General features: G+C 41.9%; 1 protein-coding gene across 2 annotated transcripts in view; it reads right to left on the reverse strand.

The window, feature by feature from the left end:
* Positions 1-429: 429 nt before the first annotated feature.
* The window catches only part of LOC125723799 (ena/VASP-like protein), a 71444-nt gene continuing 47113 nt past the window's right edge, over positions 430-24760 (reverse strand). For both annotated transcript variants that reach the window (XM_049000588.1, XM_049000589.1), the window contains 7 exons: positions 23158-23237; positions 22912-22957; positions 22686-22728; positions 22262-22322; positions 5806-5866; positions 4588-4645; positions 430-2734 (listed from right to left, as the gene is read on the reverse strand). In XM_049000588.1, coding sequence (XP_048856545.1) covers positions 2697-2734; positions 4588-4645; positions 5806-5866; positions 22262-22322; positions 22686-22728; positions 22912-22957; positions 23158-23237 — 387 coding nt within the window. In that variant the 3' untranslated portion in view covers positions 430-2696. The remainder of the gene's footprint in view (positions 2735-4587; positions 4646-5805; positions 5867-22261; positions 22323-22685; positions 22729-22911; positions 22958-23157; positions 23238-24760) is intronic.

The raw sequence follows: 24760 nt of genomic DNA on the forward strand, positions 1-24760 counted from the left end.
TTTTTATACTTATTTTAAAATAAGAATTCTACAAAAGGTTTTAAAATGTTTTTGATGTATGTTGATACATGGCGCTCACTAGCTCCTACAGCAATTAAATACAGCGGTGTTTGTCTGGGCCGATTCCCCAGAGATAGCGGGGTAAGGCCTGTACAATCTGCCATAAAAATACATAAATACCGCTAAAGAACATAATGTAAGTTTTTCTTCTTTTAACATGGTGGTTAAATATGAGTTTAAGTGCTTTCTTTTAAAATACTCAAAGTACTGCGATGCTTATGCCTACTCCTAACAGCACGTGGCTGCAGCCAGACCACCGCTGGACGTGTATGCGCTAGCATACATTCATCCTACTATATGTTTTATTATTCCTTAAAACGTAATTAAAAATACATTAATAAATACATGTAATGTATTTTTATTCTATTAAAGTTTACCGGTCCCCCATATCTCCCAAACCATATCTGCAACACGTGGCATAAGCATGTTTGATACCATATATGGACATAACCCCTCGACTAATCAGAATAAGGGATACGCCCCCTCCCACTTATGAGGTCATAAATGGAGCCCTACTAAGCTCCGCCCAAGGTATCACTTAACCTTTTTTCTTCAAGAAAGTATAAAATGTACGGTAAGTACAGTATAGGTGCTAGTTTTCCACTGGTGTAAAAAATGGTTCCGGTGCCGAATGACATCACAACATGAGGGTATTTTGTACTAAATTCTAAAAATGTCTGTAGTAGGACTGGACAACGTGCGATATTAATACCAGTATTACGTGTTATTCACTTTATACTATATATATCACTATATCTAATTCTTACATTACTAGTCAGCTAGATTAATACAGTATCAGGCTTTTTCTTTTCTTCAGTTTGGTATGGATATTATAGCGCAGGGAGTTTAAGTCTCGCTACAACATAGGAAAAAAAAACCTAGCAAGTTTTACAATTTTTATCATTATTCATTTTCAACATTATCTAGCACATGTTTAAAAATCAGTTTAAAGTTCACCTCCTCTGCTTTTGCATGAGTGCTGCAAGTCCTTCCTGTTTAAATCACTCCTAGACAGGTTTGCGAGAAATTTATGTCGCAATTAAAGCTTGTCACTTTATTTGTCCACACACCCATTATTTTAAATGTTATTATTTTTTATGCCTGTGACATAATAGGTCAACTGGAAAAAGCTCAATACTAACAAGCTGAAAAGAGCCATATCGGCACCTATTGTAGCGGAGTCAAACATACTTTGGTCAATAAATCGATTCCCCTCCCGTGCATGTATACTGGGACAAGGACAGTAGTCTGATTAAATGGCATATTCGAGGTATATCTGTAGCTCAACTTAGCTGTGCATGTAAACATACTGACTGACCAAATGTACTGCAGAGAGCCACAGAAGTCTTCTCACAGGGATACGTGTTACCCTCCTAAGACTACAGCTTATCTCCCTGCCTTGGGACAACATGTTTGATACCTTCCACCTTTCAGAATGTTTAACTTGGGGTGCTAACATATTGCAGGGCACCCTCACATTCCATTCACTCACACAGTCACACCTATGGAAAAGTTCACCAAAAACTCCAGTTTAACCTCAGCATGATTTTGGACTCTGGGGACTAACTGGAGTATCTGGAGAAAACCCAACGATGACAGGGAGAGAACATGCAAGCTCCACATACATGGAACACCAGCACAGACTCAAACCCAAGTCCCAGAGGTGTGAGACAACAGTGCTAACCACTGCAACACCATGCCACCCCCTAGCAAAAACTGCAGTCACAAACACTGCAAGTTTTGCAATACATCTGTGTGATCTCTACATGCGGTGTTCCAGGATTGCCACAAATCAGTTCAAGCGTACGTGGTCTAAAATGAGTGTACTGTATACTTGCAGTCTCATTTCTGCTAATGCTCTAAAGTTCAATCTTAATGCGATCAACGTTAATATTAATTTTATTAATGTGTAAATGTGAATTTCAAACTTTATAAACATGGTCAAACAAGAATGTAGAGTAGAGCAATGTTTCGTATTTCTGCAACCAGTAAACGTTTTATTAACATGACCACAAGTACTCCAGTAAATTCATGACTGGTGTGTAGAGTTTCAGTGTTCCTAGTGACAGTTGATATTTTTAATTATTCATTGTTTAATTTTTTTGTTACTTCAGTGATGTAATACATTTTTTAGCAAAAGAATACAAAAACATACTAAAATAAGTATGCTGAGGTCATAACCGGAGTTCAGACTGTGTGCTTCTAACAGTATTTTCCTCCAAAGGATTAAAATAATAGGGTGACATCAGACTGTGTGAGATCTGAATACAGCAAAATAATAAGGAACCTACAGGGGGAAAAAATCCATAAAAAATTTATCAACATTTTCAGACTGAAAGCAGTGAGATAAAATGGGTGTCCAGAAGTGTAGAGAGAAAACAATTAAAAACACAGAGAAACAGGCTCTTCCCACATCTCCTCCTGCCTCGGCGCCTCCCGGATGCTCCAGCTCCTTTCCACACCTTCATCCAGCAAACATGGGGTACTCACTACGTTCCACCAAAATTTTGGTCATTCCGGTAATTTAGCAACATGATGATATGACGTGGACAGCTCAGTGCCGCTCAGCCAGTCGTGTCCATCGGGTGGCCCTCAGCACCGTGGCACCTTCTGCTGTCTTACGTCATCCACAGAGATTACGTTGTGCTAATTCTACTGAGTTCTTGTCTAATGGCTGCAGGAAAAGATAGAAAGAACAACAGGCTTGGTAATGTGATTCAACAGTTTATGGACAGAAGGGGAAACATGGGTCCTTGATAGAGATAATTATTATTATTTTTTTTTAATCCTAGAAAGGCCAGTTACTTAAGATCGGCATTTTGCTGCTTTCCAGATTCATTATCCATAGCTAAAATTAAATTTTGAAAAACAAAACTTAAAATTACCATTTTTGTGGGTTTATTTTTTTGCTGTATCTCTGAAACTTTTGTATATATTCTTCTATTTGTAAGGAAATAGTGATATAGTGTAGTGTTTCTTACTGTGTTACTGTAGTGTCTTGTGGGAGTTTGTACGTATTGTGTATGATATACGCATTTGATCGCCCCACACCTGTTACACACAAGAAATAAGCAGGAAAGTTATAGACAGGAGCCAGGGACGGATTACGGACCGGGCCAGCGGGGCTGCTGCCCAGGGGCCCTTGGGGTGCAGGGGGCCTGTGGGGCCCCTAGCCCAAAACAATTTGCAACGCTTATCAACAATGTATTTTTGTTTGTCTATTTTAGAGGGCCTACATTCTTTGATCCTCTGCCTACAAGGGCCCCTGACCCTATAGGGAGGGCGTTTGGCTGCCAAGGGCCCTTGAATTGTGGTGGTTGTGGTGGTGATGCTGGTGGTGGTGGTGGTGGTGGTGGGGGGGCCCTCGCAAACGTTTTGCCCAGGGGCCCACACAACCCATAATCTGTCCCTGACAAGAGCTACACCAGAGGCCATGGCTTCACACAGTAATGCTACACACAGTAAGTAATACAGAATGAGATGTTGAGAGCCCAGCAAAGAAACACACTGCATTTACAGTAACTACTGCACAGGAAAGTGATCACAAAGAACATCTAGAATAAAATAATGCAACCCAGAATAAGCAGTACACAGCTGATCTAACTCATATAATGTGGAAGACAGGAAAATTAATACATGGTAGATAGCATGCAGGGGAGGGACACACAGTGAACAGTCAGAGGAATTCATAATGTAAATGACTGTGCACACGGGCTAGTGTTTGACCCACACATGACTTACTTATATAGCACTAATTTGTCAGCATGGATGGAAATGATCCATAATAGAGAAGGAGGTGATCTACAGTAATGAGGGGTGTAATAGTGCACTGTGGCATGATATTTTGAATTGAAAAATATGACGATATGCAATCGTGCATATAATCGTGCAACAATGCACCATGCCACAAAATCATTTATTAATGTCAACACATTTGCTTTGAGATTTTATATTTTGCATTTGGAGTCTGCAGAATAAGAAAAAAACTGCAATAAAAAAATTATGATTTAAAAACACCTTTTTGTAAGTTTACATGCCTAAAAAGAAATAAATAAAAACTGTGACATCTTAGTTTGTTTTCAGTCTGATTTTGTTTAATATATGGTGAGCGTATCGAGCCGGGGCCCTGAATCATCTATCGAACTGAATCGTGAGTAGACTGTGAGTAAGAGCCCCCTGGCATACTGCAGCGGCCAGCCATACACCATGTGAATACCATTCTGGAAGAATGCAAGGAATTACTGCACACAGAACACAGCTTGTCAAGCAATACTCAAGAAGTAGAACACAAGGAGGTCACACACACAACAGGACAGAGAAAAGTGCCCCAAAATAACCAACACACTAATTGTGATACAGGCATCATGCAGACAAATGAGTGACTGTTACTCATACAAGGAAATGTGAATAATAGAGAACAAAGCGAAACACAAAGAAAGATGATACAGTCACTTTTATATAATAGGCCATTTTAAATTATTCTCTTCACATCTGACTAATCATAACACACCAATGCCATAAACTCACCATTGATTATTTCATCCTTCACCTTGTGCAATTCACGTACAACCTCCTCCAAGATTTCCTGCAAGAGAAAAAGCGTGACCTTTTCCATGCATCTGCTCTGCCTATATCCTCCATGCACAAAAGAATTGTAATAGAAGGACAAGCATATTCAGTATTATATATAACATATTCTCTAATTTATATATATATTTGTATGTGTGAGGAGTACGTAAGGAACATGCACTGATACAGCATGCTGTTACACCCACCACAGGGATGAGAAACCAAGCACAGCTGAGTGGTAGGTGATTCCTCAGCACCACACTAGTCTGAATGAAATGGAAGAGTGCAAGTTGTTTCCTGCTGGCTGAAGTGCCAATCCTGCCACCAACTCCCAAATTTTCCCCTGAAACTTGAAGGACCTATTTACAGGCCTGGATGTACATTAGTGTCATACCCAGAACAAAGGAATTGCATCTTAAGGGCCTTGTTCAAGGGAACATGGAGAATAAACACTCCAGGCATTCAGAAGATTTGAACTGCTAACCTTTCAATTGCCAACACAGATCTCCAGCCTCAGAGCCCATTTGTATGAGTATGTATAGATATATATGCTTATCTATGTGTGTTTGTGGCTCTTTTATTAAATATACTGGAGCAGTACAGCATAAGATCCATATTTGCCTCCAAAACCTCTTCATGGGTATATGCATTGTGCATTCAGAGAAACCTTTCTGCACACCCTAGTTGTACTGTGCTGTTATTTTGCTCTTGAGGCCTTCCTGTGACCTTTAAGGAGTCTGGCCATTCACCTCTGACCTCTTTCAATAACAAGGTGTTTCACTCAATGGGTGTTTTTCATTGTACCATTCTCTGTGAATATTAGACAGTGCAGTGTGTGAAAATCCCAGAAAGCTGGCTGTTTCTGAGATGTGGGAACCACTGGCCAAACAGTTATTACAAACAGTTAGGCTCTCCACTCTGTCAGGGTCTTGTACGTATATGTCAGCAGCCACATGACTGGCTTTTTGCATGAACAGGCTGTTTGTGTTTATGAGCAGGTGTACCTGAAAATACACAGGCCACTGACTGTATACTTGCTGTTATTTCTCAGTGAGATAAAAACCTTGTGAAATTAAAACCACATCATTATTGCAAGTAACGTGGTGGAACTGTGCTGGAAAAAAAAACAAAAACAGACTATTTGTCTGACCAGTGTCTGTTACTCTACAAATTTACCTGCTTCATTTTGTCAAAGTCTAAGGCGTCCATATCACTGCTGCTCCCTACAGGTCGTACCCTGTGGGAAGCAAAAACCATTAATGAATCCCAGTGTCTTCTGACAAATGAATGCCCATAGTCTCTTCACACTATATTCAGAATCCATCTTCAGGTGCTGATCCAGCTCAGGGCTTTTCTGCTGCCATTACAGGGAGTTCTGTGAGATTTGTAAGCCCACTGATCCGGAGCCCGGGCTCCTGACCTGTCATCTGGGAAGCTCCTCAAAGGTGCTGTGGCCGGAACTGGGGTGACTGCAGGACTCTATTTACAAAGCCAGGGGACCCAATAGTGTGCCCTATCTTAAGGAGAGTACAGTATCTCTATCTCAAGCACCTGTTTTGTCCGTGTAGTTCCTGTACTCTGATTACAACTCCTAGCTATGAATTAGAACCATAACCTCTGCCTGATGGGAGCGAATCTAAGGGGTGGCCATGGCCCCACCCCAAATACCACTCTTCCCAAATAATAAAAACAAGATATGAATCATTTTATCCTGTAAACCAGAGCTGCCAAACCTCATCGATCATGGCATGTGATTAATAGATAATGCTTGTGATTAGCAAAATGTACTGAAGGACCCCGCCCCCCCAACACCAACAACAGGAAAAATATGACCCCATTGCCACACCAGTAAAATCACTGGATCTACTTTGGACACCCCGATTTCCAAGGTCTTAAGTGTAATAAAGGGGGACTGGGAAAACAATTCCCAAGGCAGAAAATGGAATGGGTGACAGGACCAAAGAAGGCTTGTAAAAAATTGGAATTGTCAGATTGGGGGTAGATGACCGAAGGAGGAAGCTTTAAACATACTGGAGCTAGAATGTTGTGAGACAATGCTGGAAAGGAGGGGAAATGGTTGTTGTGGTAAGGAAATGTACAAGTTTATGGCCTTGGTGAGAGCTAGGAGGGGATGGCAGACTAGAGTGGAGCAGCTGAGAGATAAGGTTAGCAGAGAGGAAAGGGGGCCGATCCGACTGCTGCTGTTTCTCCGCCTGAAGTTAATGCTGAGAAGAGGAAAAAGTGTAATTCAGATATCTGGTCCTGCCTGAAGTGTCCCGTCTTCCACTGCTAACACCTGCACCTAGTCCTCCTGCCTATGTCCCTCCTCCATTGGGGATAGCTGAGCCTTCTGCCCCTGATGCTGAAGAAGGAGGGGGGCAGTGGGACTGATGCTACAGCCTTCTGTGAAACAGGAAGAGTTTCTCCACAATGGGGATGAAGATGAATATGGAGGAAGACGGTTTCATAGTGACCTCAGAGGCTTTGGGACTGATTTGCTTATTGGAGAAAGAAAACTTTGCCGCTTGGTGGCTAGCAGATGACACAATCCGTAGAGAGAGAGACTGTATCCCTGAAGGACAAGAACAGCCTGAAAGATAGCATTACACTGCTCAGTTTTCTGGAAAAGGAGGGGCTGAGAGGATAAACTAGTAGAGACTGTTTTAGATTACCTCCATGTGGCAGAAGACAGGTCTGCTGCATCGATCTGTTTGTCAGCTGACCAGGAGCAGTGGTATGTGGGAGGTTCAGTCCCCCATGTATCATATGGAAAAAAGGGGTCATTAGAATGGAAGGATTCAGGACCCTAGGTGGCAGAGTGTGAGAAAAGGAGTGAGTGGGTGTGCGTGGAAGAAGAAAGGTGGATGAGTAGAGATGGACAAGTGCAAAGATACAAAATAGATCAGACTGTACAGGTAAAGAGAAAGGGGGATGCAGAAAGAGATAATGGGAAAGGTGATGATCCACTTCCAGACTGGTTAGGGGAGGTACCAGATTGCTTTTGGGCAAAAGGGAAAAATGATTTTGACAGAATGGTTTCAGCTGAGCCTTTGGTGGTCCACCCCAAGTCTGACTTTCGGCCTCACAAGGCCCAGTATCCTTTATCTAGAGATGCAGAGGAGGGAGTGAGAGAAGTACATGCAGATCTGGTGAAAAAGGGGGCACAAAGCCTCCAAATAAAAGTTGCAGCTGGTGTCACAAACGGTAAAATACCTTGGACATGTGTTGACAAGTGAAGGAAGGTCGTTAGGACCAGACCGAGTGGCCTCCATACAGGAGCGCGAACCAAACCATGCAAACCAGCGACTAAACGGCAATTGCTTTCAGTCCTAGGCATGATTGGCTATTGCAGGCCTTGGATTCAGGACTATGCACAGAGGTCACAGCCCTTGGTTGATTTGACAATTGGGCTAGGACTGACTGACAGACAGACTGACGTGGACGTCCAAAGCTGAAGATGCCCTGATTGATTTAAAACAAGCGTTAATGTCAGCCCCAGCTTTGGGGGTGCCTGACTATAGAAAGCCATTTGTGAAGTATGTGGATGAGAAAAAATGGTCCATGACTTCACTTCTGACTCAGTATCATGGGGAAAGGAACAAACCGGTTGCATACACTACTCAAAGTGTTTGGACTGTGGCTTGAGCATTACCCCCTTGTCTTCAGCGGTGGCTGCAGCAGCTGAGGCAGTCATAATAATAATAATAATAATAATAATAATAATTTTTATAGCACCTTTCTCATACTCAAGGACGTTTTACGATGCAAACAATGATATAGAAAACAATGCACACGCAACAGCAACAATAACAACAAAACAACAACAGCAGTGTTACGTAGTAGCGGTTACATTATAGCATTTGTGGAATAAATGAGTTTTTAACTGAAGCTTGAAAATGGTAAGTGACTGCATCTCGCGCAGACTGTGAGGAAGTGCGTTCCATAATGTAGGTGCTGTCACACTGAACGCCCTGCCACCCATAGAAGATAATCTGAATTTAGGTATGGTAAGAAGGTTGGAGCCCAATGATCTTAGTGTGCGAGCAGGGGTATATGGAAGAAGAAGTTCAGACAGATAGTGAGGGGCAAGTCCATGGAGAGCTTTGTAGGTGATTAGTAGAATTTTATATTTGATTCTGTAAGTGACAGGTAAGCAATTTGTTCAATCATGAACCAATCATGAAGAATCAGGGTGATGTGGGCGGTTCTTCTCGTATGTGTTAGCAAATGGGCAGCAGAGTTCTGAACATATTGTAGTTTGTTCAGAAGTTTTGATGGGAGGCCAGAAAGCAATACATTACAATACTGAAGGCGGGTAGTGATGAAGGCATGGATTAGTGTTTTAGTATCCGTAACACCCTGGGATGGACGGAGGCGAGAGATATTGCTCGGGACGGGATAAGTTGGAAAAATGCAGTCTGTACCAGGGAGCTAACATGTGATTGAAATGTGAGAAACTGGTCAAAAATTATACCCAGGTTACGAACCGTACTTGATGGTTCTATTAAGATTCCATTAACTATTTAATAAATAATTAAGAATACTGCAGCCATGAGAAGATCATTTGTCACCTTAAGTAAAGCCGTTTCTGTACTGTGTAGGGTTCTGAAACCAGATTGAAATGGGTCATATAAATCATAAGAGTTTAAATGATCAATAAGTTGAACAGCAACAACCTTTTCTAATGCCTTAGCCAAGAAGGGAAGATTAGAAATTGGCCTGTAAAACTTTAGCTGAGATGAGTCTAAACCAGGCTTTTTAAGAACAGGTGTAATAGTGGCAATTTTCAATTCTGGTGGGACAGTACAGGTAGCAAGACTACAGTTTACTAAATGTGAAATGGGTACCGACAGGGTGTCTGAACAGTTCTTTATAAGTGTAGTAGGAGCAGGGTCCAACTGACACGTAGATGGGCTTGATTTCCTGATTATCTGATTAACAGAAGTTGGAGGGGAGGGAAAAAATTCTGATAACAAGTGGGCAGGGGGTTGTGGTGTGATGGTGGTTGATGGAGATGGGTGAAGGTTTGCAGAAAAGAAATTATACAAATTATATATTTCAATTTTAAACTAAAAATATTTCATAAATGAGTTACAGCGCTCATCAGAAGCAATGTTAGTTTTAGCTGGAGACTGACAACTTAATTCAATTCAATTTTATTTATATAGTGCTTTTAACAACAGTCATTGTCACAAAGCAGTTTATATTTAACCGGCCAGAACCCCACCAAGGAAGCCTGAGGCAACAGTGGCGAGGAAAAACTCCCTCTAGCAGGAAGAAACCTTGAGAGGTAGACTATGTCGGCTTGAAGCACTGTTAATAAGAGAAGAGTAGTATGATGAGCGTGCAGCCATAAGAGCAGATCTGGAAGCCGTCAGGTGTTCAGCATAGGCTAGGGTATGAACTATCAGACCTGCTTTCTTACATAGCCTCTCAAGATGGCGGCCTGCCTGTTTTATGGTGCGAAGCTCTGGTGTGAACCGGGGGAGGTGTGAGTAGTAGGGAATAGCAGGGATTTGACAGGTGCATAAGTGTCCAGAACTTGTGAAATTATAGAGTTATTCATTGAAAGCATCTGCATGGGACAAGTCAGGTCCAGAGTATCATGGAGACAAGATGCATGGAGAGTGTCAGAAAAGGATGACTAATCAATAGACTTAAAGTTGCAGTAGTTAATCACAGTTTTTTTTACATGTTCTAGGCATAGAGTAATTAAAACAGAATTCAATGAGTTTATGATTTGAAAAACCCAAGAGAGCCAGAAGCATGGACATCTTGCAAACCAGAGGAACATAAAAGGTCAAGTATATGACCCTTGGTGTGAGTTGGAAAATCAACATACTGTACGAAACAGAAACAGTCCAATATTGAGCGCAGCTCACAAGCAGATGAGCAATCAATGTCCATATGAATATTAAGGTCACCAAGTAAGATGATTGCCGGTGACATACCAGAAACAAGAGTAAGCAGTTCATTGAGGTCTGAGAAGAAGTTTGGAAGGAGTTTGGGTGGTCTATAGATTAGTATCATATACAGCAACGTATGGCCAGTGATTTCAAAAACCAAATATTCAAATGATGAGATGTTTAGTAATTCAACAACACTTAAATTAATTCTGTCATGATAGACCACAACCAAATCGCCACCCCTGCCTATTAAATGGGGCTTAGACAAAAAGCTATAGCCAGAAGCGATGAGCAAATAGTAAATAGTCATTCAGAGTTTGCCAAGTTTCAACGAGAAGTAGCATGTCCAGATTCTTCGCAGTAGATAGTTGATTTTGCAAGGTTGCTTTATCTGTCAAGGACCGACAGTTAAAGAGAGCACATCGAAGATTTAAATTGGCAACTTTGCCTTGGTTATTCCACTCCGTAGCGATCGGCAGATAACTCAACACACTCCTTGATCTAACCTTGCGTCTTGATGTGACTCAGGTTTCTCAGTCCAAATTGTCAGAATAGCATAGAATAGTAAACGACGATGTGGGGAGTGGTGAATATATAGTTGGCGATGAGTGATGCCAAGCTCCTTATACTAGATATAGATTGTTTCTTCGAGCCGGGAGTCACTGAGCCAGACACGAAGTTGCAGTGAGGAGTAGGTGTTCATACTCTGGGGGATCATCACTAACCAGCACCACCGACCACCGCGTTAGCCAGAACCCAGAAGTTGCACCCAACTGAGCAATCAACATAGTAAAGGAGAAAATGGAGGCTGACTCACTGACTATGCTGGCACAGGGACACCAAAGGGAGAGAGCTCGTGGAGTAGGTGAAGTAATCAACAGGATGTGAGAGAGAGTTCGAATAGAAAATATGCCCAAACAGTGCCAGTTCTGAAGCTGAGAAAGTGGCAATCCAGAAGTTAAAATCCAAAATTTAGACTGACAAATGCAGACAAGAATAATAAACACTGGTGAGAAGTACAGCCAAAACGTGCAGAACGTTTTCTCAACTAGAACTGATGTCAGCAGACTTGTGTCTTGAGCTGCTCAGTGTAAGACTGATGTCGAGTGCAGATCTAGTCCAATTACATCCACTGAAACTTTGAGTTCCCCATGTGGTATCAGACTAGGTATCTGACACAGGCCGTTACATCTCATTTGACGCTTGTGCAATCGGTGCATTATCAGATGCTCTGCTTTGTATCCAGTGACCCTCCGTCCCACATGGGGTGGATGGGGAACCGCATGATTGTTTACAGGTCATTGACTGTGTGTGCAGACCTAGACCAAATCTGACTGACATCCCACTGGAAGGAGGCACTGTCCTGTTTGTCGATGGGAGTTCTTTGAGGTTCTTTGACACAAAGCGAACTGAAGAAATCAGTCAGGGGAATGTCCTTGCAGACCAGTGGGCTAAAAGTTTAGCTAAGGATTCCACTGGGTTTGGGGATAAGGTTTTGCTGGCAAAGAATGTTGATACCAGATAGCAATAGGTGCAGCCTGGGAGCAGGTTCGTGCCAATTGGAGGAATCCAGAGGTTAAGTCGCTATGAGCTGTGACACCTCTTGAACCAGGCAACTAGGTGTTAGTTCGTGACTTGAGGAGGAAAAGATGGAATATGCGGTCCTGATGGTGACCCCTCATGCAGTGAAAGTGGAGGGAATTGATGCCTGGGTCCATCAAGTCCACTGCGGACGTGTGTATAACCCTGGTGGTTCCTTCAAGACTGGCCCCTGAGAGGGTCACAATTGTGTTGTTTTTCCATGATAGCCATTTTTATTGTGGTAGTTATATTTGGGATCGATGCTATAATGTTTTGGAGAACCGCTTTTTGCAGCTGTGTCATCTGCTGTACTCCAACAGAGCCAAACCCAAACCTAGCCAACTAGTCGGCTAGTTTCCTGTGCCGCAAAGTCTAGATGATATTTCACTTTTGCACGTGCACTTTCCCGCGCTTTCATGTTGCATTCGGCTGTGGATGCGGGTGGTTGCGCTCGGTGCTGCCTACAGTAATGATATTCCAGCAGACCAGGAGAGGGCAGATGTATTGCAACAAACACAGATAAAAGTAGTGAAGCAAGACCTGTAAAGGTTTCGAGGGGAAAGGGAGATGATGGATGCCAATGCTGTGGAGCTTTTTGGCCTGAGTGGTGACTGCCGAGTTGAATGTTTCAGACTGTTGGGTTTGTCATTATATGCCCCACACTTCTGTGGCATAGCCCTTGTACAGGATTCCGTACACTTATCATGATATGTCAGTCCTAAATCACGCATGCTCCGGCCCTTTGTCCATTATGTCTAGGCTGCTGACTCGTGAGCTAGGGTCATTGTCCTCAACTTTACCACCACCTATATGTCACGTTTCTGGTATTGCTGTTAAGTTTCGAGCAGTGGCCCTTAAGGCCACACATGATCATTATAACAGGAGTATGCTGAAAACAATCCAATCCTCTATCTGACTCAAGAAGATGAGTCAAATTACTGGGGTTTCACCACAGATCATTTGCTAGTAGGCATGAATAGAACAGGAGAGGGATGGGTTTGCTCATAAAGCTGATAAAGCATGGGAGGCCGAGGACTCAGAGCACTACGGGCGCGGGTGCGAGAACTGACTGTAACTGCTCTGCAGTGCTGATGAAGCCCTGATAACTACTTATTCTGCTGTGTCCTGTCCATCGGACTCGACTGTGAAGGCGAAAGGAATGACCCTGCCTGAGAATGGCTTGGATGTCATCTGTGTGTTTCCGACTGTTTCATTCAGCCCAGTCTCTAACCCCTTCCTTCCCACCTGTACACTGTAAAGCTTATGTTCATTTCTCTATCCTTGGTGATGTCCTGCTAGTGGTACCGCCACGTTCTGCATTTATTTGTGGTCGTAAAGGCTCTCTTAAGGGTATTACTGTTTTGCCTATTTCAAAGGCGAAGGCTGATTGGTATTGTTATCTAGCTTATATTGTTCCTCCTATTCGTGTAGTGCCTAAGGCGCAGATGTCTTTGGCTGTGTGTACTTATTCACTGAGCAGTCTCTTAGTCGAATTGAGCAATGGTTTGGGATGTTTATTCCATCCCTTGGAGTGGCAGACCTTCAGACAGAGGTGGCTGCCCTGCAGACTGCAGCTGAAAATGTGGCCAATCAGACACTTGACACTGTATAGTTGGTTAAGGGTGAATTATCTGTGGTTAGGCAGGTAGCTCTGCAAAACCGTAAGGCATTGGATCTTCCTGTTAGCTGAGATAGGTGGTGTGAAAGAATGTTGCACGTATATCCCTGATTCCTCTCAGGCTGTGCAGGATCCAGAGGACGTAGTGCTCAAAAAGATGTCTGAAATACATGAAGAGCATGGCCTGTTTGAGTACAGCTGGGACAATTGGTTCTTCTCACCGATTCCGGGATTATCTGGGGTGTTCAAACCATTAGTTTTTAGTATATTGCTTTTGCTTGTAGTGTAGTACCAATCATATTGCTGTTTAAGTGTTGTTCTACTATTCTGTCTTGTTATGTTATGTTCCTGTGGGATCCCCCTTTTCCATACGTGGATGATCCTCCTGTTCCTGCCTGGCTCTATGAACCTCAGCCTCCGGTTGTCATCAATGTGACCAGCAATGCCAACACCGCTGGTGACTCGTGTTCCATCCAACAACCACCAGCCCGCTTCGACCCATTGCGCTTTCATCCAGCGGACTACTAAGCTGTGGACTCTGATTATTTGTGAACAGTACGGATCTGGCGTGTTCAAAAGGTGTGGAAGTAAAATTGGACATTGGTAGGCCCGGGAGGGGAGACATATTGGGTCTGTTAGTTCTTAGGCCTTAGGCAAGAGGAGATTGTTTTGAATACTGTGTGACCTCGCTTCACGATAGCTGCCTGCAGTAAGTTCCGCAGACCCCGAGGAAAGCGTGGACCTTGGAGAGGCAGACAGCGGAGCAAAGGGGAGGAGAAACCACATTCAGGAAGAGATTCTAAGCTGCCCCAACTGTTGCACAAAGAGTTATAGTTTAATATAATAGTCACAGTAGACAATATACAATATGTTATCTGATAGTGCTAATGTATAAGTAGTTGTTACATTAACCCTCTTTTGCACTGTGTCGAGTGCATCGTTGGCGGTGCAGTGTACTCTTCACGTCTATTTCAGTTAATATCTCGCTGAAATCGTATTGTAGAAACATGAAAAAAATGCTGATTAAATCCGTAATCTGTTTTCTTTTCAAAACGTCCATTGTCGGAAGTATTAAAGTTTTTAAAATTAGGTTAAATCGGCAAAAAAGTAAACCATGTCACCTGTTTTACCTGCATCGGGGGCATTTATTACCGCCTTCACCTGAAGATCGTTATCCGCATTATAAATAGCCGCATTTCCACGTATTCAAATCACATGGTAATTTGATGAACAACACAGTGTGGAAATGCGATCCAGATACATCCCCATAAGCACCATAAAAGAGGGGGGAGGGGTGTGAATGGCTCATGCATACACATGAAAGTTGCTACATAATCAATGAAAGGAGCCCAGAAATAGTGACATGAATTAGGTTTTTCTTATTTATTTATCCAACTGAATGTTGTAACCACACCATTTAGTCATCAACATGTAGCCAAGACTTTGGTGATCAGATATCTGGGATCAAAACAAACTGCCAGCATTGCTTACTATGTACTTTTATAATGTTTCTGCAAGTGTTACAGATTGCATTTTGCAATGTACTTTGATGTCAAACTACAAAATGACATATTTACAATATACATTAAAATAAAAATGAGTGTAATGGCAAAACAAATATATAATAATTTATTTATTTGCCATGAATTAAGTTTATGATATTTGAAGAAATGTGTGATAATGCCCCAGTCATTGAAAGCGTGTTTCCTACCGCTAGACCCCAGAGGGTTAATCATACTAATAATATGTTTACCATGTATTTGCAGTGATAACACATTGTCATTTAATCAATCAATGGAACACCCAAACATTAACAGTGATTCAATGTCATATAATCAAAATCTATATACATATCTCAAGTAGAGTCTAGCAGCGGAGAGAGATTCCAGTAAATTGAGCAAAATGGGTGGATTTTACCTTGCTACCAAGGTGAACCAATAGAGCAGGATAATTGTGTTTGTTTTATGTTTGATCTTGGTTTGTTGGTGTTTCGTGGCCAATCAGGACTTAGAAGTCCTTATTGGGAATTGGGAGTTATGATTTATCAACTGGTTTCTCTTTATGCTCCGGGTGACCTGGTACCGAGTGCCAGAGTGTGACGGGAACGCTTTGCTGGAATTGCTGGAATAAAAGAGATTTCCTTTACTCACCAAACTGAGAGGTCCAGACTTTTATTCTAAGTGATTCAGTGATCAGAGAGGTTGATTTATAATTTTTCTATCACACTGTGCTGACTCATGCAGCTACTGTACTGTGCAACAGTCTCAGTCAAAAGAAATGTTTAGAGCTGTTTATCTGGGAAGTAAGTGCACTTTTGCTCAGAACAACACACACAATTTAGTATTAGACCACCTTACTCATTCCATGTGTTTATTAAATTTCACCACCAGCTCATTTAATTAATTAAATAAGTTAAAACGGTCAATGAGATATTGATTAGCTGAAGGAGGTATGCTCGTGGTCGAGTCCAACAATACATGGGTATATTGGATGGTTCCTGCAAATACTGTGGTGACTTTAGGAGAGATTTTGAAATTGATTAGCTAACACAGGTATAATACCATAGTGTGTACACCAACAGGAAGATCATTTAAACATCCTTTTCTTTGGCCACCTAAGACTTTTGCACAGTACAGTACGTACCCTAACCTCTCTCTGGGAATTCTCCTGTATCTGTTTGTCCAGGGCTCCAGGCTAGCTTTTCCAGTAGTAGCACTGCTGCTTCCAGTTTTCCAGTTGGTTACACCAGCGTATGATCTGCTCGCATCTGTACTTTTTGGTGCAGCATGGTATTAATTAATGACCTTACATGCTGATGAATAATTGTCCGAATTTGCATACCCTAGTTTTTTTTATTGAAGAAACACCGACTTGATACAGTAACACCATCACATTAGTGAGGGTTAGGGGTGGTAGATTATCAAGAATAATACTTTCATTGTTCAATACTGTGCAGAAGTCTTAGGCTGTGATGCTCGGCCTGTATGCTCCTCGTGTGTGCCACGCCCCCTGATTACCCACGTGTGCTTCCCTGATCGTCTCCACCTGTGTCCGATTACTTTGATCAGTCTTGTCCTATTTAAGTCCTAGTCTTGCTTGTCTCCCTTGTCCGTCATTGTGGTAATGGTGTGGTTAAGTGTCTCCTGCTCCCTATTCCGTATTAAAACTCGTTTTAAAACCCGAGTTTTGCCCGGATTTTGACCTGTCTGCCTGTTCTTACCTGCCGACCCGCACGATCACCGCTCCGCCTGCCCGTGATTGTGACATAGGCAGCCAAAGAAAATTATTTTTAAATGATCTTTATGTTGCTGTAAAACTATAATATTACGCCTGTCAAAGTCTGCTAGCCTAGCCATTGCAAAACCTCTGCTAAAATCACCCCATTATTTCCAGCAACCATACAATACATCCATGAATTTTTGGGCTTGACCATGAGCATACCTTGTATATCAAGTCATTAGAGGCACCCCTAACTGCTACTCATAACAGTCTGTTAGCCTGAACGATAACATAAAAGCCAATTTGTTACCAATTTCTAAACAAATAGTACTGTATACTTTACATGTCAAATTACTTTATCATTTGCTATCAAGACATTTTTATTTAATATGCAAATCATCTAAATAATGCCCATGTGTGAACAAAGTTTCTCTGTAAGCACTGAGAGCATTTCGTTTTGGACACTGGATTGTTGAAAATGTAAAATTAACATAAATGAAAAGTTTAAAAGTTACTGAGAGAAATGTGAGTGAGGCTGATTACCGAGACAAAGATGTGTGGCGTACCCAAGCCAGGACTTTTAGTATGCACTTACTCTAACAAATATTACATATTACTAATATTTATCCATCCATCCATTTTCCAAACTGCTTATCTTACTGGGTCGCGGAGGGTCCAGAGCCTATCCCGGAAGCAATGGGCACGAGGCAGGGAACAACTCAGGATGGGGGGGCCAGCCCATCGCAGGGCACACTCACACACCATTCACTCACACATGCAATTTAGCAAGTTTAATTAGCCTCAGCATGTCTTTGGGTTTTGACAAGAAGCATATCCAGATGGGAATCATGCCTCGCACAAAAGAGCTGTCTGAAGACCTAAGATCAAGAATTGTTAAGTTACATAAGGCTGGAAAGGGTTACAAAATCATCTCAAAGATTTTACATATTCATTAGTCTACTAAAGTACTAAGTTGTCTATAAATGGAGACAATTTGGTACCGTGGCTACTCTGCCTAGAAGTGGGAGCCCTGCCAAGATGACCCCAAGAGCACAACGCATAGTCATCTTTGAGGAAAAGAAGAACCCTAGCGTGACAGCGAAAGACTTGAAGAAGTCATTAGAACTGTCTAACATCTGTGTTCATGGATCAGCTAGAAAGGAGCCCATGGCAGAGCACCAAGAAGGAAGCCACTGCTGTCAAAAAAGAACATTGCTGTACGCCTGAAGTTTGCGAAGGAGCACTTGGACACTCCACAGCGATACTGGGAAAATGTTTTGTGGAGTGATGAAACTAAAATTGAACTATTTGGGAGGAACAAGCAGAACATCATTTGGCATAAAAAGGGCACTACATATCCCTACAGTAGATGGGCTGGCCCCCCATCCTGGGTTGTTCCCTGCCTCGTGCCCATTGATTCCGGGATAGGCTCCGGACCCCCCGCGACCCAATAGGATAAGCGGTTTGGAAAATGGATGGATGGATGGATATCCCTACAGTAAAGTATGGTGGAGAGAACATCATGATTTTGCCTGCTTTGCTGCATTAGGCCTGGACAGCTCGCCATCATTGATTGGAAAATGAATTCCCTACTTTATAAGCAAATTCTTCAGGATAATGTGAGAATGTCTGTCTGTCAACTGAAGCTCAGAAAAGGCTGACTGATGCAACAGGACAATGACCCCAAACATCGCAGCAAATCCACAGCACAATGACTTCAGAGGAACAAAATTCGCCTTTTGGAGTGACCCAGTCAGAGCCCCGATCTCAATCCTATTGAGATGCTGTGGAATGACTTGAAGAGAGAAATGCACAGAAGACAACCAAAGAATATGGAAGAGTTAAGGCAGTTCTGCAGGGAAGAATGGGCTAAAATTGCCCTCACACGATGTGCAGGTCTGATCTGCAATTACAGGAAGTGCCTGGTTGAGGTCATAGCTGCCAAAGGAGGGTCAACCAGTTATTAAACCTAAGGGTTCACTTGCTTTTTCCAGTACCACTGTGAATGCTGACTATATTTGTGTAATAAAGACAACTTTTTGTGTGTTATTGCCTTAAACTCCTTGTGTATATCAGTACCAGTGACTTAAATGAAGATCAGATCACTTTTTATGACTAATTCATGCAGAAAACCACAAAATTCCAAGGGGTTCACATACTTTTTACTTTGACTGTTTATAACCCAAATCATTTTCAGTATTGTTTTAGGCTTAGGCATCGTCTGATTTCTGCAATCTTTCAGCAAGAAAAATATTCCTGTGTAACTGTTCATGGCAAACTCATGAATGACCGAAACCGCGAATGTTAAATGTGCAAATGTGAAGGGCAGAAATTACTTTTCTTGCAAAATATTTCAACAGAGTAAAATTGCAGTCCATAAGAGGGCTTATCTGTAAAACAGGATGGTCCCTACAGGAACGCCCCCACCATGATGTTGGCATCTGGAAATAAACTACTGGAGAAAGTCAATGAAAGCAAGGTTTGTAGCAAATATATTTCGTTTAAGAATTGTACAGGTCGTGAGTTATGTTTGCATGTAACTTTTATGTGTTTTTCCTTAATGCTTAATGTCATCTCGATGAACAGAAAATAGTGCACGTCTTGTCAACAAGTCAAGAAGTCGTAATGCTAAAGTTGAGCAGCTGTGTCGTTAATGACATAACACCAGGGACAAATGTTAATTTGGTGACACCACAGTTATTTGTATTAAAGAAAGTCTTATGAGGGTTAAACGAGATGTTCTGACTGCTAGATGCATCAGCATGGGCGTCATCACTCTGGGCTATATCACTGAGTATTTTAAGCCTAGCACCAAGTATTTTAGATCCGATGCCAGTCTTCCTTCAAAAAAAAGTCAAGCCCCAATTAAACTGGACTTAACCCCTTGTCTTTTCAATAGCTATAAATTCCCCAGTGTACCAGGATTAAAACATTAAATTAGTTCTTGCCCACCACTGTTCCTGGTGATCGAGCGCTCTGCAGACATTAGGTGCCAGGACCTAGGATAAAACAATTAACTTGTGCCACTGTGTGTGAGTAAAACTAATTTGTTAATGGGCTTGACAAAAGATATGCACCAACTAGAAGGCAATTAACACTAAAAAGTGGAGATTTTCAGATTTTCACATACAGACTCGCACTTTAAAGCTGATTTAATAACTGGATGTGCTGCTAAAATTTTTACATGATTTTAAAATTAATACTTCCTCTCTCCTCTTTCAGCATCGCTTGTCAATCATACCAAGTGGATAAACTCCACTTCCAGTGAGATGGAATCTTTTACACTGTCCCTTTTGCCTGTATTACAAGGGGGATTATGCTAAAGTGGCAGCCCACCTGAACGGCACCCTCGCTATAATACAATAGACATGTATTCCATCACTGTCTTTCTCAGAGTGTATGTGAACAATATAAGCATAACAATTTAGAGATATAGACTGCTTATATAGAGATAGAGATATAGACTGCTTATAAACATGATTACAAAAACACAGACTGATTTTTCCACACCATGTATTACTCCATTTCACCTTTTCTTTTTAAAAAAGGAATTGAAGATCATGAGAAGTCTCCATGCTGCCTATTCCTGGTACACGGAGAACAACGATAAATTCCTTGTACAAGTTCAGACCCCCAGATCCTTTTGCACAGAATATCATGAAGCTACTGAGGCAATAACACTTCATTCTATTTTGTTTTTAGTTATATGTCAGACTTATTTATTGCAGAAGTTTGGGAGAAAAGGTGAATCCATGTGTATTGTGCTTTGCTTCTGAATCAGAAGATGGGTGCTAAGAGTTTATAAATAAAAAGTGTGTAAATAAAATGCTAAAACAATCAGTTTGTCTCTGCGATTGCCTTATGAACATTTAGCTATCCTTGTTTTACAGTATAATCATGCTGTATATGTAGCCTTGTTTGTCTCAACTACTCTTTCAGTTATCAGTTCAGTTTGTTTTATGGATGTACTGAATAATTTACAATTTAAGACTAGCCATAATCTACACACCTGATTATAATGTTCCAGCACTCCAGAAGTAGGAATGGGCACCTCACTAGCTTGTCTGTTTTTTAAACATCCACATCACGGGTTCATTATCCTTGCCATCGCGACCCCCTGTCCTACACAGATATTTCCAACACCTGATCAGGTGTGCTGAAGTAGGAAATACATATGAAGGGCAGTGAATTGTCAAGACCAAGGACGAGTACTACTGGTCGAGATGTACCACGTTCGCTGTTTAAAACAAACATGCAAAGAGCACTTAAACATTAGTAGCGGAATCATAATGCGAATGGTATTCGCATTTAAGCAGTAGTCGTGGCATTGTAGGCCAATGAAAACTATTGATATTTGTTGTTTTAATACAGTTTTAACACATACAAGCAAAGCAGGAAGTCCCCGGCAAACTTTGTTTCCTGGTGTGGGCTATGACGTTCATGTTAAACATAATGGCATAAGAACCAATGAATAAGATGAGGAGTGTTCCTGTCGAGGACATTCCTGTTTTTATACTATAGGAATGCCACTCACTGCAATTCGATTTCAATTTAAATATTTTAATCAGAACAGCTTTAACACCCTAACTCTCATCATCAGATTCAGTTTTGGCTCTCCCTTTCCACCAGCCTCCTCCTCATTCTTTTCATTTTTTATTTTTAATGATCAGCTATCGTCTACCTCGTTTTGTAAACACCACAGTCCCATGCGTTTTATCGTCAAAGCACGGATATGTATGTACTCCCGGGTGCAGGTATGGAGAGACCAATTGGGCAAAAAAGGACACAATGAACCAGGGAAGAATAAAAAAAAAACACTTTCAATCATAATTCACCAATGCAGAGCACCCATGCAGGAGCAAAACAACATTTGCAGGAGCAAATTTTAATTCTCACACTCAATACAAGGTTGCATATGTGAGCATTTTGGTCGCAGCCAAGAGCTTTGCTGCTTATCTTTGCTGTTTCCTGACCCAACCACTGTATTTATTTTGTACAGAATAAACCTGCACTTCAGAGACCAGTGAAGACTTCACCCGAGAACACCATTTCATAAAGGCTCAACATGTTCCATTATTCAGCTATTAGATTAACACCGTGTGGACCACATATCTCACAAGTGAATCTTGCAAAAGCTGTCCTAGGAAGCACTGAGAACAAGATGTGCCATCCTGGATAGTAAACACGCTAGGGGTGTTTGTACTGTGCAGATACTGTGTAGGAGAATTGGATTTGCATCAACATGCATAGGGTAAGGTTACATAAAAGATGCACAGATATTAGCGGATAGCTGCAGTATTGGGCTCACCTTGACACAAGCGATGACCTGTCTGCAGAACTGGCTCGATCCCAAGGCCTCCGTTGGGCTTCTGGAACAGAAGCAGCACAGTGAGACCAGACACTGGCCCCGACACCATCTATACTAACATGACCTCCTCTATGCCCAAAAGTGATGAATGTACATGTTTTATAAGCAGTACTACTGTATGCAATGGAAAACTGTTTAAATGATCTTCTTGTTGGGACATTTACTGATGTAACACCATGCCTCCGAAAATGACTTCAGTTCAGCTATTTGAAATTTAATCAATACATGGAATGGCAGAGGAGCCCCTGAAGGGAGGTTTTGGAACCAAAGTGATGTTCTTCTAGCAAGAAGTAAGTAACTTTTTTGGAATGTTGCTGTTCATTTGCATATATATGTCAAAAATGAGAGGCAGCCACCTGCTTACCTGCCCCACGTGTTACAGGGGATGGAGACAGGCTGAGGTCTTCCTGTAAGACAGAGTAGTCACCGTCAGCCACAGCGCACTGATGCTGTGCGATCAGACATGCTTAGTAAACACCAGTACTGGGTTCACCCATGCGCAGCAATCCTTACAAATAGATAGACAAGCCCGCCAGTTACAGTGCCAACATTTCAGACTGGCATGAGGGCACCTCCTGGGACATACTCACGTTTTGGCTGTCTTCCTTTTCTGCAGGCTTCTCTGCTGCTTTCCTTCTGCCATCAAGAACATTACACTGACATATACTCATTTAAAAATACACAGCAGTCTGTGGGTAAATGCATAATTAAATTATCATCTTTCAACTAATATATACAAGATTGATAAATATCCCATTCAGTGTCATTTAAGAGGCACCACACAGTTCAGTACAGAAACAGTCAGTGAGAAAAGGTTGAGAGCCCCCCACACTCACCTTCGGGCCAGCAGGGCGTTCATCTCCTCCATCAGGCCACCACTCGTCCGGTTGGCGTCCCCTTTGGCGCTGTCGTCAGACTAAGAGTCAAAGGAAATGACACTTAAATGATCTTCATGTTGGTCTAATGGTGCGTTCCATTTAGCCCTCGGAACTCGGATTCCAAGTCGGATTCTGAGTTTTGAAGCCGGAAGTGACGAGATGCGCGCTCCCGTTTCTCGGAGATCCGAGAAATATCTCGGAGCTGCTGAGAGGATCCCGAGTTCAGAATCCAAGATGGCTGCGCCCTTGAGCAACAGAAGGGAAAGTTGTAGCTTTATACTGTTTAAGCACTGCTATTCATTTGTGGCTCATTAAATCAGTCGCACACACTATACCGTCCAACTTATCTGTGGACATGCTGCTATGGAGTTTTATACGTAAAGCACTGCGCACAATGTGTTATCAACTGATATTGATAAAAATGGCTAACAATTAACCGGGCTAGAATTGGATTTCATGATTAGTCACATTATTTGTTGGATTTAAGGTAGTTCGGACTAATTGTAAGTGAACGAAGATAATGGCCATTTAAGCTGAGGTACCTTAAATCCGATGAGTTGTCCAGATAAGCAAAAAAATCTTGCTCTTTCATATATGGGTCCATGGTATTGCTACTTCTGTGGCAAATGAAACGCATCCGACACAGTTTTTCCGAGATTTTAGCGGATGTGACGTAATCTCGGAATCCGAAAATCGGACCCCAAGGCAAATGGAACGCACGATAAACCATGATAATATTTCTGTCAAAGTGTGTTAGCTTAGCCTATCCTAAACCTATCCTAAAGTGACCCCAGTATTTGCTGGTAAAATACCCAGATATTTGTTGACTTGTCTACTACTCAAATTTAATTAATTAACATAATTAAGTGAGCTGGTGGTAAAATCTGGGAGTTTGCAAACCTAAGTTATGTTCTTCTATCCAACAATCCTTACTTTATTGTATCACTATTTGTTTTCATGTATTCTAATGTTAAAGTTTCTTGACCAAATACAAACTTACTAGCCAGATAATCAGCTTCACCCATTCTCCTTGACTTCTAAGACTTTTGCACATTAAGGGTACTTTTCCACTTCATCAAATGCCGTACTTTTGGTACTTCAAGAAAGTATGATACTTTAAGGTATTGGTTTCCACTGATGTGAAAACTGGTGCCGGTGCAGAATGACATCCCAATGCGAGGCAGGGTATTTTGTACTGAATTAAAAAAATGGCAATAGTATACTATAGGGTTAGACAATGTGTGATATTAATACCATCGTTGCATGTTATACCCATGCAATTCTCACATTACTATCCATCCATCACCATAACCATGTACTCCCAATGAGGTCATGGGGGGGGGGACAGATGCCTATCCCAGGAACAACAGGTACAGGCAGGAACCAACCGCAGACAGGCACCAACACACCACAGGGTGCACACATCTGAAAACCGGAACCTCTGGCTGACACCCACGTGAACACAGGGAGAGCATGCGAAGGGTCCAGGGACCCAGGGACTGAACCCAGGACTTTCTTGCTGCAGAGCAGCAGCACTAACCACTGTGCCACTATGCCACCC

This window comes from Brienomyrus brachyistius, unplaced genomic scaffold (genome assembly GCF_023856365.1).
Source record: "Brienomyrus brachyistius isolate T26 unplaced genomic scaffold, BBRACH_0.4 scaffold51, whole genome shotgun sequence".
Classification (NCBI taxonomy): domain Eukaryota; kingdom Metazoa; phylum Chordata; class Actinopteri; order Osteoglossiformes; family Mormyridae; genus Brienomyrus; species Brienomyrus brachyistius.